This window comes from Stegodyphus dumicola, chromosome 2, assembly GCF_044657685.1.
Source record: "Stegodyphus dumicola isolate Sdum_Otavi_A_Nest chromosome 2, ASM4465768v1".
Classification (NCBI taxonomy): Eukaryota; Metazoa; Arthropoda; class Arachnida; order Araneae; family Eresidae; genus Stegodyphus; species Stegodyphus dumicola.
In genome coordinates, this window is record NC_140769.1 from 137,187,012 (window position 1) to 137,201,290 (window position 14,279).

Here is a 14,279-nt window from a genome sequence, read left to right on the forward strand (position 1 = left end):
TTCATTAAAATATCCCAAATGGATTGATATTTTCATTAGATTTTTAAGGTATTTTTCATCCGGTAACAGAAATGATTGAGGAGGAAAAGTGTCTTATTGAAAATACTTCTTTATTCCTCGTGTTATCTTGTCATCCTTAACGACATAGCCTATATCGGTGGTCGTTAAATATTCAGTGACATGTAAATTTCTAATGAAACATTATCTTCATGGGATATTCCTTTATGATTTAATGCTATCATTTTTTTTATTCTGGTTATTCTGCAGCATATCGCAGTACATTTTTATGGGTGTCTCCACAATTTTATTTATAGAACTTATGACCAAGAATGCTGCGACTGTTGATGTATTTCTTCTTTCAGTTAACAACAACTCTTAACAGAAAAATATTTTTACATACTTTGTTATATACCTCTTCATTCAAAGTTGAGGGAGAATAAAAATAATTAGTGCTCTAAAGATAACAAAAAATTATCATAGCGACGACGTACGGGACATTGCCTTACTTTCAAGATCTTCTGATCTATCTGATAATATAAGAATTATATAGAATTTGCTAAATTTTTCCCTGAAAATCTGTTTTAATAAAATTATATATGGCTATTAGAAAGGCTTATGAATATTAGATGCCTCTCCATAGATTTTGAAAAAAAAGACTTGGAAGACTATTTTTGCAATCAGTTCAATGGCTACTAAAAGATCAAAACTCTTTGATGGTTAATTTGATCAGTAAAGACATGTAAAAAATCTACAAAAATCGCTTCAACATAAATTTTAAAAGCTATATCGATTTTTTAATGATTGATGTGAAAGATCAAAGGTATGAATGCACAATTTTAATTAGTACGTTCGATTGAAATATGGACGGAAAGTGATATAAAAATTTAAAATCTGGCAGAAAGAGAAACTTAAGTTGGCGTATATTTTTAATAAAGCTATGTTGAATTCGAGAATGATTAGAAACATTTCCCTCTTTTTCAGGAGTTCAAACTGTTGGAAAGGACAGGGAAAAGGACAATACGGAAATCAAATGGCAGAGCAAATGGAAAACTAATACGACGCCATTAATCGCGGAAAACCAAAAATCAGACGAGAAAGATTAGCCTTAATATTACTAAATAAAGAAATTAGTTTTTAATTAATATGAAAATCTGCATAGAAATCCAATTTACCAATTCAAAATTTACACTAAGTGTAATTTCCCCAGAAATATTGCAATTAAATTGCAATTAAATGACCTATTGTGATTAGGTAGAAGATTCTTTTATTCCTTATTTAGAAAACAGGAGCCATGTTCGGAATTTTAACGCTGTTTTAGTTCTGTCGGTATTTGTCAGACCTCATCCCAAGATATGACATAAAATTTCTAAGGAATCAAAATAAAAGTCTGAATGTTTTGGAATAGACCATCGAATTTCACTGAATTGTATTATATTGGCCTAGTGCCTTATTTTCGCATTTTTTTCCTTTCTAATCAGTGTCTTAAAAATAACAGCTTTGCGTTCTTTAAAATTTTGTTAAGTTATTTATAAAGTTTGGGTATGTTTTTGTACTTATCTACGTATATTAAAATTTAGTGTTAAAAATTAAACGGTAAAATGTAAACAAAACTGACAAAGACGTGTCATGTAATCTGCAAAACTCTCTAATCTACTCAAACCCTGGTCCCATGGTGTGCTTATTATTGGGATTTTACTGTACTTTATTTCAGATTACTATTTTAAGTCATTTAAAGTAGAAAAATAGCGTACTGAATTTAATGACATTACTTTGCATGAGCGTCTACTAATCAATCATCTTCGGTGCTTTTAAAATATTGTTTCCTAAATTGGCTCATAGCAATATTCCGATTAATTCTAAACTCGGTAAAATAAAATATTTTAGTGGAGCTACCCTATTTTCAGAAGCAACAAAGGCAATTTAAATTGCTTATATAATTCTTCGTAAAATGTAAATATGCGGCTGTGCCATAGGCTTTTATACTTGCATCTGAGAAGCAGTGTAATTAGAAACTTGCAATGTTAAGATTAGAAAACATGAAACAGTAAAGAAGGTTGGAGATTTCAGCCATCTGAGGCAGTTCTTCACATCATTTTTTCCATTAAGAGGACAAATTTTCAGGAAGTGGTTTATTCCAGTCTATTTATGACTACCAAATCTTTTGCATTAAATTTTACTCTAGCATTTAAAAATCTTAAAATTCTAGTCGGATGGAATATCCAACCTAACACTTGAAATAGAATTTCTTTTGTTTATATTGGTTTAGATGTAGTTATTGATAACTTAATGAACTACTATTTTGTGTTTTTACATTTCTTTTTTTTTTGTATTTTTCCATACTTCAAATCTCACGCATGAAACATGCATGAGCACCAGTGATGTATAATGAAGTGCTTTCAGAATTAAAAAAAAAAAAAAAAGTTGGCTTAGATGCCAAGAACAATAGGTTTCGAACTTCAAAATACAGCAAATCCTTTGAAGTTTCTCACCCTATACCCCCAAACCTTGTAGAGATATTATTATTTTTTTTTTTTTTAACCAGGAAAGATGAAAAATTAGCAACGCCTTCGTCGGGAATCGAACCACGGACCTCTGGAATACCGGCCCAGCGTGCAGAACCACTACACCACGAAGACAGGCTAGGAAAGTCGGGGAAACACCTTATATACACCCCTTTTTAAAGGGCGACTGGGGTTTTTAGGGGACCCAATCGCCAATTCCTGGGTGTGGAGGGTGAAGATCTACAATGCTTTTAGTTCGAGCGTCACTGTAGAGACATTAGGTACTTTTTTTGGGGGGGGGGAACTAGGAAAGATGAAAAATTAACAACGCCTTCTGCGGGAATCGAACCATGGACCTCTGGAATACCGGCCCTGCGTGCAGAACCACTACACCACGAAGGCAGGATAAGAAAGTGGGGGGGAAATACCTTATATAGTCCCCTTTTTTAAATGACGACTGGGGTTTTAGGGGACCCAATCGCCAAATCCTGGGTGTGGAGGGTCATAATCCACAATGCTTTTAGTTCGAGCGCCACTGTAGAGACATTAAGTTTTTTTTTTTTTTTTTTTTTTTTTTTAACCAGGAAAGATGAAAAATTAACAACGCCTTCGCCGGGAATCAAACCACGGACCTCTGGAATACCGGTTCAACGTGCAAAACCACTACACCACGAAAGCACGCTAGGAAAATCGGGGAAATACCTTATAACCTTAAAGTGGAAATTTTCTCCATTAAAAACTTCAAGATTTTCATCTAAAAAGATGTCTTCTTTAAGCCTTTAGTTCATATAGTTGTTTTAAGCTTAAAGTGGCATTTGTAAAGCTACATGCTTGCTTCCTTAGAAATCTGGATTGATTCTAGATCGTAGTTAATGCTTCATTAATTGTTATTTCATGAGTCACATCATCCACATATACATCCTCATTCAAAAAGTTAATTATTGTAGGACTCATTAATTATTGTAGGATCTATTTTTAATTTAACAAGCTTTACCGAATTACGAGTGTCAAAATGCCAATTTCATTTCAAGATTAACCCAGAGAACGAAAGGCGCAGAGAAACGTACCTGAATAAAATCTAGTAAATGTAACTGTTATTGCTGTTTCCTTAAGCAGAGGATTTTGTCTTCATATCCTTTGCACACTATATCCGGTGTACGAGATGTGTAGTTTACAAGTAACTAGGAGTTCACGCGTGTTGGTCGATACTGTAAAGTTTGCTATCAATTAGAAGGGGCTCTGGTCTTGCAGGATCGAACAGATGTATGCACGTTCGCACGATTAGAAACTGCTTGCTCTGGACAACAACCAGCCTCTCTAAATATTTAACAATATATTCGATTACTTAGGTTAATGGAGAAGTGGTATTAGTGCACCGTGTTTCAATGTCACGAATATCATTTAGCATTACATATTACACATAAATTTTATGTAGCAGCCTAATGTAGGTTTTACATTGCTTTAGGAAAACTAAAAATAGAAATGCAATAGAATTCCGGTAATCGGGCTATCCGCGTTCATTTTTGGATGCAAGTTGAAAAATTTTCCGAATGAATAACTGTTCTTTTCTTATATAAATTATGTAATTAAACATGCGTTGTTAACAAAAACATACTTCATTTGTAATATATTTTAACTGAAAAGCAAATTTATTTTAAAATTGAAAAAGTAATTAATTTATTTTATTTTGTTTTGATTAATTTTGTTCTCTATTTTCTGCGCTAAATATTTTTACTAGCTACGATATTCCTTTACACAAGCATATTGCATTTTTCCGGACAGTATTATCATTAACGTTTGAAAAATTAAATTGAATCAATCTGAGCAGTAATTACGCAATATATTCTTCCTGAAAGTCCGAAATTTTACTCAGGTTATCAAACTGTTGTTAAAATATTAATATACACTCATGTCCATAAATTAAGGATAATGCAAAATCAGGCAAAAGAAGAGTTAGAAGCAAAACAAATTTTACTTATTTGTAAAGCTTATTTATTAAACAAAAGATAAAGAGCAAAAAAAGATGCTATATGTTTGATATTATTAAAAAAATTAGCGATTTTTTCCTCCCTGGAGCAAATTACAAAAATAAACCATTTACAAAAAACCAATATTACATGGTTGTTATGATTTTTAATACATTGTATGTCTCCCAGACGATGCAATACAGTCCGTACAACGCCTAAACATGCATAGTATCAAATTATCGATCTGATTTTGGGGGATATTACACCACTCAAAAAGCAATGCTCTCCGAAGTTCCGGTATATAGGAGGCGGTTGACGGGCTGAAACTTGTCGGCCAAGCATGTCCCATATGTGCTCTACTGCATTCAAGTCCGATGAGAATGCTGCCAGTCCATACGGGTGATATCCTCCGATTGAAGGCATACATGTTGTTCCAGAATGACGTCCCGATAGATTTGGCTTGTCATGGTTCCAATTTGAACATGCAGGTCAGTTCTGGAACCCAGAACAATTCCACCCCAAACGAGCACTCCTGCACCACCGTAACGGTGTCGTTCAATGATGTTTTCTTGATAGTAACGGGTATCTGGAGCTCTCCATATGAAATTCCGGCGAGAATCAGACTGCAAGCTAAACCTGGACTCGTCGGAAAACATCACACAAGCCCGCTGTTGCGGTGTCCACAATGCATGCTCTCTACTCCAGGCTAACCGCAGACGACAGTGAGTTGCAGTAAGTGGAACGCGTCTGACAGGTCTACGAGCATATAGACCAATCTGCCCTAAGCGTCTGTACACGGTCTGCCTTGAAATTGTCGTACCAGTGGCTGAAGAGAGCTGACAAGACAGGTCTGAGGTTGTGCTCCGCCTGTTTCTTTTGGCAGTAACTGCCAAATACCTGTCCTCATTCGGCGTTGTAACTCTGGAGCGACCTGTGCTATAACGTCTACTCACATTACCATCATCTTGAAATCGTTGCCAAAGCCTGGAGATGACACTCTGGGCAATTCCGAGTTCGTCTGATACTTCCAGTCGGGCACGCCCACATTCCAGACGGCCGATAATTCTACCACATAAAAAATCATTCAAATGCGTCGTGTCATAACTATTCGATTATTGCACTGAAATGCTTATAAAGCGCCTGCGAACAAATTTACTTCTTTGCCTGTATTCCTTATATATCACTCTCTTACACTCTCGTCATTGTGACGTACCATCAGTATCATCTGGTTACTTCCTGAAATTTGCATATGATTCTTGAAGATGTGTGTAGTGATTTTACAGGTGATATATTTATTTTAGAATTTGATTTCCGCGTGACTCCGAATTATCCTTAACTTATGGACATGAGTGTATGTAGTGCAAGTTCTATTGTTGATTCCTCGTGAACATCAAATATACAATTTTGTGCAGTAAAGCTAGTAAAAATGCAGAAACAATAATATTCTAACAGGAAAAAAATCTGAAAGTGTCCAGATTTTTAACAGTGGCCTAAAAACTTTTATTAAGGCTTTTTTACGCCCTCGATTAGCTCTCAGGCTACTATTCTGTTGTGAAATTCACTACTAATCCATTTTTTTTTGTACTTTTAGCTTTATTATTAATCGTCATTTTCTTCGCACTCACGCCATATAGAATTCAAGAACAAAATCACGAAAATTTTAAAAGCTGTATGTGTTTACAATTTCCCGGTGAAGTGTTAAATGCTGGCATACATTTTTTAAAATTTTGTTTCCTCTTTTCTGAGGAAATTTCACCATATTAATATTCCCTTTTCTTAGTAAGATGGCTTTCAAAAAGTTTTTTGTCTTATTAATATTAACGTTATGCATTAAATAGCACGTTGTTTGCATTTACGCCCCATAAAATTCCATTCAACATAAAAATCACAAAATATTTAAAAACAGCATATCTTTAGAATTTCCGATAGACAATCTCGCGCGCTGGAGATAAAAAAAAATATTCCGTTCTGTGTTGCCACTGTTCGTTTTCATATCGTTGATTTTGTCAATAAAAAATTCTTAAAATTTTATAACATATGAAATATAAAATTGGTAATTCAAAATTGAAGCTTCCAGCTGCATATGCTCGGATTGAAAACTACTGAAAACTTGACAGCCCAAAGTGCAGTCGTTCATTCACAGTACAAGGAACATACATACATACATACAGATTCTTCAATATTTAATTTCTTTAAAAGATGATAATATTTGGTTGGAACGATTTCAAAAGTGATTCGCCGTTTATAGTGGACGACGCAAAATCCCGTTCAGAGACTAATAACCACTTCCGGATAACGCAATTTTGGACTAATAATTGAAGTTATGTGATCTTTTTTGTTCTCTCGTATTTATGGAAACCGGATCGTGAATCTCTGAACATATTCTTCAGCTTATATTTGGATATACTCGTATATTTCCCTGTCTATTTAAAATTAATTTTGAGTTTATATGTGTAAGTAACATGTGTAAAAAAGTTATTTATCAGTAACATTTTACAGCTCAGTTACAGCTTAACCCTTCTTCGGTTGCGGGATTTATTTCTTCCTCAATAGGCGCGATATCTGTCAGTTGTTAACTGGTAATGGGAGCGGCGTTCGTTTGCGCCCGCTACGGTACATAACTGGAATGTGAGATGACCTCGAGATTTCCTCTTTTTCGTAATGGAAAATAGTGAAATATGTGCACTTCAGAAAATTAATATATCCAAACTGTTAACGTAAAAATTAAATAAATATTATACAGTAAAAATTAAATAAATATTATACAAATATCGAAAAGCTATCTGAAATGTAAAACGCCACTAAAATTTAAAGAAACATTATAGCAGTGTAGCAGTATTTTCTGGAAGCAGGAAAGATGAAAAATGAGCAACGCCCTCGCCGGGAATCGAGCCACGGACCTCTGGAATACGCACTCAGCGTGCAGGCTACTGCACTACAAAAGCATGCTAAGAAGGCGCGAGAAATACCTTATGTACTCTCCCTTTTTAAGGGCGACTGAGGTTTTAGGGGACCCAATCAACAAATCCTGGGTGTGGAGGATCATCATTGACCACCCGTTTAGTTCGGGTGCCACTGTAGAAACATTAGGTTATTTTTTAAGCAGGAGTGTTGAAAAATGAGCAAACTCCTCGCCGAGAATCGAACCACGGGCCTCTGGAATACACGCCCAGCGTGTAGACCACCACGCCACGTAGGCATGCTAAGAAGGCGGGAGAAATGCCTTATAGCAATTATGTAATATATGACATCAGAAATATGTTTTATCATTTATATCAGTGCTGCAGCAATTGATAAATATTATCAGTAGAATATATTATAAACTGAGTGTATTTGTATGAAAGTAATTAGATGTATTGGGAAAAAAAAGGTTGAAATCGAGTGTCTTTATTGCGTTTGAATGTCTCAGTTTGTTAACCATTAAAATACATTGAATTTGAAAGATAAATCAAAAGTCTTATATAACTAACAAGAAAAAAAAAACATCCTAATGGGGGGGGGTAAAATTTTGAAAGTAGGCAAAAAACAATCATAGTTCACATACATTTTGAATAAAACTATGTCGACTTCAAGAGGGATCAAACACAGACTTCTCCTTTTAAGAAGCAAAACTTTTTTTGCTCCTCAAGAAGAGGAACTAGCACACATAATGGTCTTCGAAACTGGATAGCGTTTTATTCAAAATCTACATCGTCAAATTTTCGGACTCTTGTTAAAAACCTTCAAATTAAATGAGATTTAAATTCGTATTTGCTCAAATAAAAATTTTAGAAAAAGCACATTTTTCCCGTGCTTTTTTCCTAATTAACTAACATCCTCAGGACATTTCAGACTTGATATCTTTTAATGCGCATCCTGCATTAATAAATCCGCTTTTTTTTTTTCAAAGCTCAGCAGAGGCGAGTGTCTGATGTTGGACGTTTTACATGCAGACGAGAACACACTGATTGAAAATCATAATTTCTCTTTAGCTTATGAAAAAAGGAAGAGGTTTCTTAGTTATCCTCATTTAATGAGTCTGCTGTTGTTCAAGCTCGCATGCGAGAGTGGAAAGTTTCGAAGAATGTTTAAAAAAAGTCTTCGCTCTTGTTTTCTTCATCTACTCAAATATAAATTTTGAGTTAAATAATCCTTTTTTTTTATTAAGACCATATGAATAGAATTTTTTTACTTACTTTTTATTTTTATTTCTCTTCTTTTTTTCGAATAAAAAGGATTTGTTGAAAGGACTGCAGAAGAAATTGTTAGATCCTCAATTTTCACATAAGGTAACAGCACAAGAAAAGAAAATTAATGGATTTTTTTTTAATACATCTATATTTTCCCCTTACAGATACCTACTTTGATTCTTAATACTATATTCTGGGGACATTTCAGATCGTTATCCCTAAAATTCCTGTCTTTAATTCTCAGCATAAAGTTTTTGTATTTTAAAAATTTTTTCCTGCAGCTGTCTGCTTTAATTCTTTAATAAATAATTTATGTGTACTTAACATTATTCTTTAGCATCGATAAAGGTTTTTTATTTTCAATTTTTGATACAATCTTTTTTTTTTTTTTCCAAATAAATACCAGAAACATGAGACTTCGTTAGTGACAATCCACGAAGCATATCACCTTTTATTTATCATCGATGTCATAAAAATGCTTTACTGTTGAAATTTTTGAAGTAGTTTATTTTATTTATACTTTTTATTTAAAGGGTGCAGATGTTATTTTCTATAAATGTTAAAAATAATACAGATATTTAATATCTTGGAGTATATCACTTGGAATATTTGTAAATCTGCTTCTTCTGCGTACTTATCCCCTACATACAAATTAAAATCCAGTGATTACGATGACGTTTTATAATAATGCTAAGATTCCAGACTTATCCTTATATTTATTTATATTTTTATTTAAATGATAATATCTTTTTTTCCTAAATTTTAATTCCATTTCCAGCTTGTATAAGAAATGCAGGAAAAAAACGCTTTATCTTTCAAAATTTAAATTGATTTTTACTATTTATTTGATGTTTTCAATAATAAAGATTTATTTTTATTAGTGGGTATCATTAAATATTGTTGCAAAATGCCCATCTGCGGTAAGATAAGCTCCCCGCAAAGCAGGTTTAGGGCTGCCAAAAAATAGCAAAGAAAGGCAGGGTGACCAGATTTGGCGCGAAATCGCAAATTTGCCGACAAAATGCCATAGACGGAGCGAGGACATTTTAGAAAGCATTCTTACCGGTTTGCCCCAGAACGTGCTCGAAGGCAAGTCAAAAGCTATGTGCACCCTGCCTGTATGCGGATTAGCAGTGTATCGTGAGTTTATTGTGAAGTCTTCAGTTCAGGTCTTGGTTAACTTGAGAGCGATCGAACCGAGTCGGGAGCTGTACTTTAGTGTGTTGCCGTGAAGCTATCTTCACGGCAAAACACCGATATCGGTGAAGACAGCTTCACGGCAAACAACAATGCTGAAATAATCGTCAACACAGCCTGAAAGTTCAGTTAAAGCGTTTTCCGACGACTGTAACGCGTCTTTGGAACTGTCCTGTGTAATACTGACGAATAAACTGTGCTTTGATTTTTCATTAAGTGCTGGTATCACTTCAACTCCACGAACCCGTAGAACGCAATAATATGATTTTCATTTAAGAAAATTAAAATATTTGCATATATTTTTTTAATATTTGTAATTTTCAAATTTTATAGTTATAAACTCGTCATCGAGGTGATAAGTAGCGGTCTAAAATTTTAGTGGTCTTCCCCTACAATTCTGTACTTTAAATTCTTTGTACAGTAATTTGTTCTCATTCCTTATTGCCGTTCCCACAGTTTCTGAGGTTATGGCTCTAATTGTGAAAACAATCACTTGAATTTTAAATTAAGTAAACATGAACATTAGTGTGTCATAGATTTGAATAACTTCCTCGATTTCGAAGACAATCAGATACAGGTTTCTCTTTCTCAAAAGCCAAAAAATTTGTAGGAAATGGTAATTGCTTCTCTGACGAATACTTTGAATACATCTTGACAAATCTGAGCTCGTGTATTTCTTTCTGATTTCCAGTTTTTCCTTAGGAGTGACGCTGAAGATAATCGGTGTTCGCCTTTCCGCGGGTAAGTCTACGCAGAAGGTCTTCAAACATATACAGGCAGGCGTCTCCCACAAAGATATCTTCAAATCTATACAGACGTCCTATACAGATATCAGAATCTATACAGATGTCTTCAAACCTATGTAAGCGTCTTCTATACAGATGTCTTCAAATACAGGCGTCGTCTCCTTTCTGCAAATAAACCTATACAGATGATCTTCAAGATAGTCTTGAATGCATGAGTCAAATTCTGGTGATAAAATATTTCTTTCTTAATTACTAATGGACATTTAGAAGTATCTGCATAGATTAACTTAAGTAATTTGTGTATCAAGAGCCATGTATATTTATTGTTGCTATATATTTTGAAAAACCGCATCAAACCTCAAGAACTCATAAATCCTTTCTTATTTTCGGTTCAACTTCTAGATCTGTCTAATGAAACGATTTCTTTTTCCTGTTGGTAGCGTTATAGAGGGGATCTGCTGGGTATTTTAATTGTATACTGTCAAATTTAAGCAAAAATTTCTCTCTTTCTTTTCAGTTCGTCCTCTAGAAGTATCTATCGAAGGCAACCGGCGGCCCTTATCTGCCAATAGCCCTGTAGAACTGGTTTGCCGAGCCACCGGCTCCCGACCTCCAGCTTCTATCACCTGGTGGAAGGGTAATACAAAGATGAAAAGGACCAAAGAACGTATTTCTATCGACGGCTATGTCACCACGAGTATCCTAATTTTCACACCGACAAGCGAAGACAGCGGGAAACACCTTTCCTGCAGAGCCGAGAATCCTCTCATAGCGGGCAGTGCTATAGAGGACGGTTGGAAACTAGACATCAACTGTGAGTATATCGATTAACTTTTTATTGCTTAAAAGAATTCTGCGTTGTAAACTCAGCATTTTCTTATTCTGATTCTTTAAGGGTTAATTTGTGTACTATTTACTTGTAAATACTACTTCAATAATGTTTGGAATGAATGAAATGGGAATGAAAAGTGGAATAGTTGAATAGTTTAAATGCAAGTCATAAATGGACGTAATTCTGCGCTGCCATTCATCTTTATCCGTGTTATTCCCTCTTCAAAGAAGGTGTTTAGTTAGGTTTGCTTTCGTTCTCGAATTGATATCATTAGTTTTGGCACGGTTTTTCAGATTAATCGGCAGTGAAACTATAACAGAAACATCCCATTCACATCTAGGATAGACGCGTTGTTTTTCATACTGCCTGCGCCGTAGGGTCAAAATTTGGGAGCTGAAGATCCTTTCTCTCACACATTTAAAGATCATGCTTCTTTTACAAGGAACGATGTGTTATTTTTTATTCATCACACTTACTGGGGCTACATGGGAGTGGCAAGATCAATTCCTGCTGCATTGTAAGTATCATAGGGCTATCAGCATAATCCTGCAGGTGGAGGGGTTTGTCATTGACTGAATGCACATAGAACCGATGATAGCTTGATAAAACTTATTTTACCAAAAGAAACACTTCAGCTCTTTAACTTTCCACAAACGTGTTCTTACAGCTCTCCACAGTATCACAGAGTGCAATCAGTAATTACACTTCAACCTAGTAAGAACGTTAACACAACGCGATGCGGAGTGCATAGAAAGAGCGAAGTTCTTACGTAAATCTCTCAATACTACAAACTCTCAATACTGAGCTAAACAGTTGACAGCAAATGCTCGTTCCGGTCTTATATTGTTTTGACCTGGTCGCGGAGAAATCTCTAGTAAATTACATTTCTCGAAATTACTAGAAGGCATATGCGGGTCGGATACGGTTTCAGTTACTAAAGGCTCAATTAAAGTTATTCAATTAGTTATTCAACCCATTGCAGTTATACAGGCACCAAAACAAGATGTCGCCATATTTTAACCTTTTGGCGTATTTTGGTGATTTCTCGCCAAATTTGGCGATAAAAATCAGTCGCTATAACCATTCCTACGCTATGTCATTGCCTGGGCCTGTGATATCTCGCGGTCCCCTACTGCACTCTTCATAGCCACTCTCCTAGAGTACCATTGTTCAAGGATACACTACTATCATGCTCCTTGCGGCACTCCGTGATTATCAAACAAAATGCATGAATGATTTGTTCCGGCTGCCATCAAGTGATTACACAAAAGGCGCAGAAGGTAGACTGAGTCCGAACCGTAGGTCCAGGAGATGGTGAAAGGGGCGTGACAGCTTGTCACATGAGCTGTAAGCAAACATGGCATTGGTTGCGAGATTCCGAGCGAAATTCTCCTAAAATCACGTATTTATAAAATTCAAAGCAAGTAACAAACAAATAATAATTCAAATAGGTGCAACTGACAATCTTGTGTGCTATTTACAGCTATACAAATACCAAAGTTCAACAGGAAAGTTAATAAGACATAATGATAGAGAGTTCGTAGGTCACATGGATGGTCACCCACCCAACTGAAGGCTCAGACGTATGCTGCTTGAGTTTTGTAACTTCGCAGGAAAGTTACAGCAATAAAGTAATTTAAGTTGGAAAGTCATGATTTTTCTTTAATAAATATGCAGCGCAGGGACATAGAAATCTCTCCTCATCTAAAATCTCATAATTGAGCAGTTCAAAGTCTTTGAGATGATCGCAGTTAATTGCTCCGTTAAAGAAGCTGGTATTGATTTGAAATACCCCCATATGCGGTCAGGTCGTAAATTTACAATCCTTTTTTCAGGGGGAGAGCTGACAAAGAGGGGACAATCTTGCTCCAGAACTTTTGAAAATGTAGGGGTTGTTTAAACATCTAACTTCTCTACATTCAGTTTTATACAGAGGAAAATACAAATTGAATTCTTCGAATGAATGCAATTTTGTACAATGAAAATGTATTACTTAACGATAAACAGTAAGATAAATAACATCTTTTTTTAAAGCCATAGGTCTAGAAAGACAGATATTTGTTACACGAATGAATTTGTAGTAAATATTGAGTTTTTCATTTCGAATGCTATGTTCCATGTATGCGAAGTAACTGAGTATGTGAGATAATAGTCATAACCGAATGGCTTTCATCCTTTTCACGGCTAAGGACTGTTTCTCAATTACATTGTGGTCGCTGCTTTTTGGTTAATTTTCTAATGACATATACCAATAATTGTTTTTATTTGAGACTTATGAATAAAATAACGCAAACTAGACTGCAGAAAATTCTTAAGAATGAAATTAAATAATACTGAAAAATACATTAATTGATGCACTTTTGGGTTTTATATGTGGTAGTATTAACTACTACTATAATCCTTAAATGGAATCCTTAAATTATATATATCTATGTATAGGTATATATAAATGGAACCAAATATAGAACAAGGTATAAAATATCTTTATTATACAATGTTCATTACCATACCTATATTTACGTAATATCAATATAAATAGTTAGTTAGGTTTCGTACATATATAATTTATTTTTATATTTTGTATTTTTCGTATTAGTTTCAGTATTGTATACGTATCTGAAGTTTAATTTTACTTGTTCTCTTTTGGGTTACGACTTTAAGTAAGAAAGAATTGTTAGGGCCGTCATAGGGATTACATTATATACAATCAGTTAGTATCCGACTTTTCCTTTCTTTTAATCATTATATATATTTAAATACTACTTGAGAAGTATACATAAAATATAGCAGTTTTTTAAGCTACTTATTTATATATCTATTGTTTGGTCTTGTTTGATTGATTATAGCAAAGCATTTGACGGTTATTT

At 34.6% G+C, this 14,279-nt stretch overlaps 1 protein-coding gene across 1 annotated transcript in view; it reads left to right on the forward strand.

The window, feature by feature from the left end:
- Window positions 1-14,279, forward strand: part of LOC118194015 (protein turtle homolog B-like) — a 356,504-nt gene that overhangs the window by 220,474 nt on the left and 121,751 nt on the right. The window contains exon 5 of the mRNA XM_085810225.1: window positions 11,098-11,394. Coding sequence (XP_085666351.1) covers window positions 11,098-11,394 — 297 coding nt within the window. The remainder of the gene's footprint in view (window positions 1-11,097; window positions 11,395-14,279) is intronic.